Raw genomic sequence first — 1,905 nt, forward strand, 5'->3', positions numbered from 1 at the left:
AAAGTGTTGATTATTAACCGGGCTGTAGACCATGGTGAAAGTGTTCAAAAACTTGCAAATGAGTTCGGCGTGGGTCAACAGACAGTTCGTGACTTAATCAATCAAAAAAATGAAATTTTCAAGTTCATATCTTGTGCAGAAGTATCAACTAAGGAGAGAAAACTATGAAAAGGTCATCATTATCTGACATGGAATCTGATCTTTTTGAATGGTTTAAACAGAAGCGTAGGTATTGAAGGCATACCGATTTCTGGGAAAATGGTTTGTGAAAAAGCAAAATGGTTTCATGAACATTTGAAAATTGAGGAAACATTTAATGCTTCACAAGGCTGGTTATTTAGGTTCAAAACTCGCCATGCCATAAGACAGCTGGACATTCAAGGTGAAAGCCCGCGTGGAGATTTGACTGCTGCAACACTATTCAATGTCGAATTCAATTCATTCCTTTCAAAATTTAACTTGTCCCCTGACCAAGTGTACAACGCTGATGAATCAGGTGTATTCTGGAAAATGCTACCTTCAAAAACACTTGCTGCGCAATCTGAAAAATCAGCTCCTGAACATAAATCTAGTAATGAACGACTTACTATTATGACGTGTTCAAATGCGACCGGTTCACATAAGATCAAACTAACTGTTATTGGGAAAGCTAAGAAACCAAAATCTTTTAAAGGGACAGAAATGAAATATTTACCATGTGACTATTACCACCACCCAAAAGCTTGGATGAACCAGGTTATTCTTAGTGAATGGTTTTTCAACGTTTTTGTACCATCTGTACAAAAATTTCATGAAAAAGGAATACCAAAAAGAGAATCCCCTGAGAGGATTCACTATTAATTCTCAATTATAATACATCTAAAGTCTTAAGGGACCACCCAGATCCTTTCGCTAAAAACTGGTCTTGCTCGGATAATAATTTATCGAACATCCTATTTAATGATTTATTGAAATCGGATGAATTACACGCAAGTGTATAATGTGTATTAGAAGTTTTAAATGCTATGTCCTGAACTTCTTGAGTAATTATTCGTTCGTATACACTATTCACATGTAAATTAAATTTTATAGATGAATGTAAACATGATTGTTTTAACTTTAAAATTAATTTATCTCTAACATAGTTAAAAAAAAAGCGTGTAATCTATAAAATCTAAAGTATTCTTAATCAAAAATGTTTTCGAACATTTTTTAAATCTTTCAATTTCAAATAAACCTTCATCAAAAGACATCATCCGCTGACGTTTTGTAACCGTTTTTCTTTTCATTGTGAAACTGAAAATAAATTGAATAAAAACATAGGTATAAGCAATAATAATAATATTGTAATAATTTATTATAACATAAACTTCTTTCTTTAAAAAAAAATCGTTTGCAAACAATTAAGAATATTTTTCCAAAATATAATAATAGTATTAATTCTAAATTATTAGAAAGAAAAAAGAATTGATTAATATAATAAAAAATTACTCAGATTCTAATTATCTTAACCAATTGTTTAGTTCTGTTAACCAATACTGAAGATTTGCTTTACATTCGCTTGAATAGTTTTGATTTCTATTATGTTATTTATCAAATTAGTTTTTAAATTTAAATGTTTCTTCACACTATTATTAATTTTACAATTACTTTTCCGAATGCTTTCCGTTTCTCGATACAATAGCGTCTATTTGCATGCACCCGCTGTTCTACTGCTAGAATTCTGCTTTTAATAATGTTTCTTTCTGAGTTCATAATACTGAAAAAATACATAGAATTTCAAAACTAACTGTTAATACTGATACATTGTTTATACACTCATTTTGTTAGAGAATTGATACGTTTTTTTTAATCTAAACCACTTTGCAAACATTTTTATTAAATTAGTTTTATTTGAACGATCATAAAACTTGGACAGTATTGGAT

General features: G+C 29.9%; 1 protein-coding gene across 1 annotated transcript; it reads left to right on the forward strand.

Annotated features, from left to right (window-relative positions):
• The first annotated feature begins 258 nt into the window (after positions 1–258).
• Positions 259–840, forward strand: LOC132946874 (tigger transposable element-derived protein 2-like). The gene has a single exon (XM_061016982.1). The coding sequence runs from the start codon at positions 259–261 to the stop codon at positions 838–840; it is 582 nt and encodes a 193-aa protein (XP_060872965.1).
• Positions 841–1,905: the final 1,065 nt, after the last annotated feature.

The sequence above is a fragment of the Metopolophium dirhodum genome, chromosome 1 (genome assembly GCF_019925205.1).
Source record: "Metopolophium dirhodum isolate CAU chromosome 1, ASM1992520v1, whole genome shotgun sequence".
Lineage (NCBI taxonomy): Eukaryota > Metazoa > Arthropoda > Insecta > Hemiptera > Aphididae > Metopolophium > Metopolophium dirhodum.

Bases quoted from the DNA above. Each gene is read 5' to 3' on its own strand.
- LOC132946874 (XM_061016982.1), top strand. From the start codon at position 259: ATGGTTTGTGAAAAAGCAAAATGGTTTCATGAACATTTGAAAATTGAG.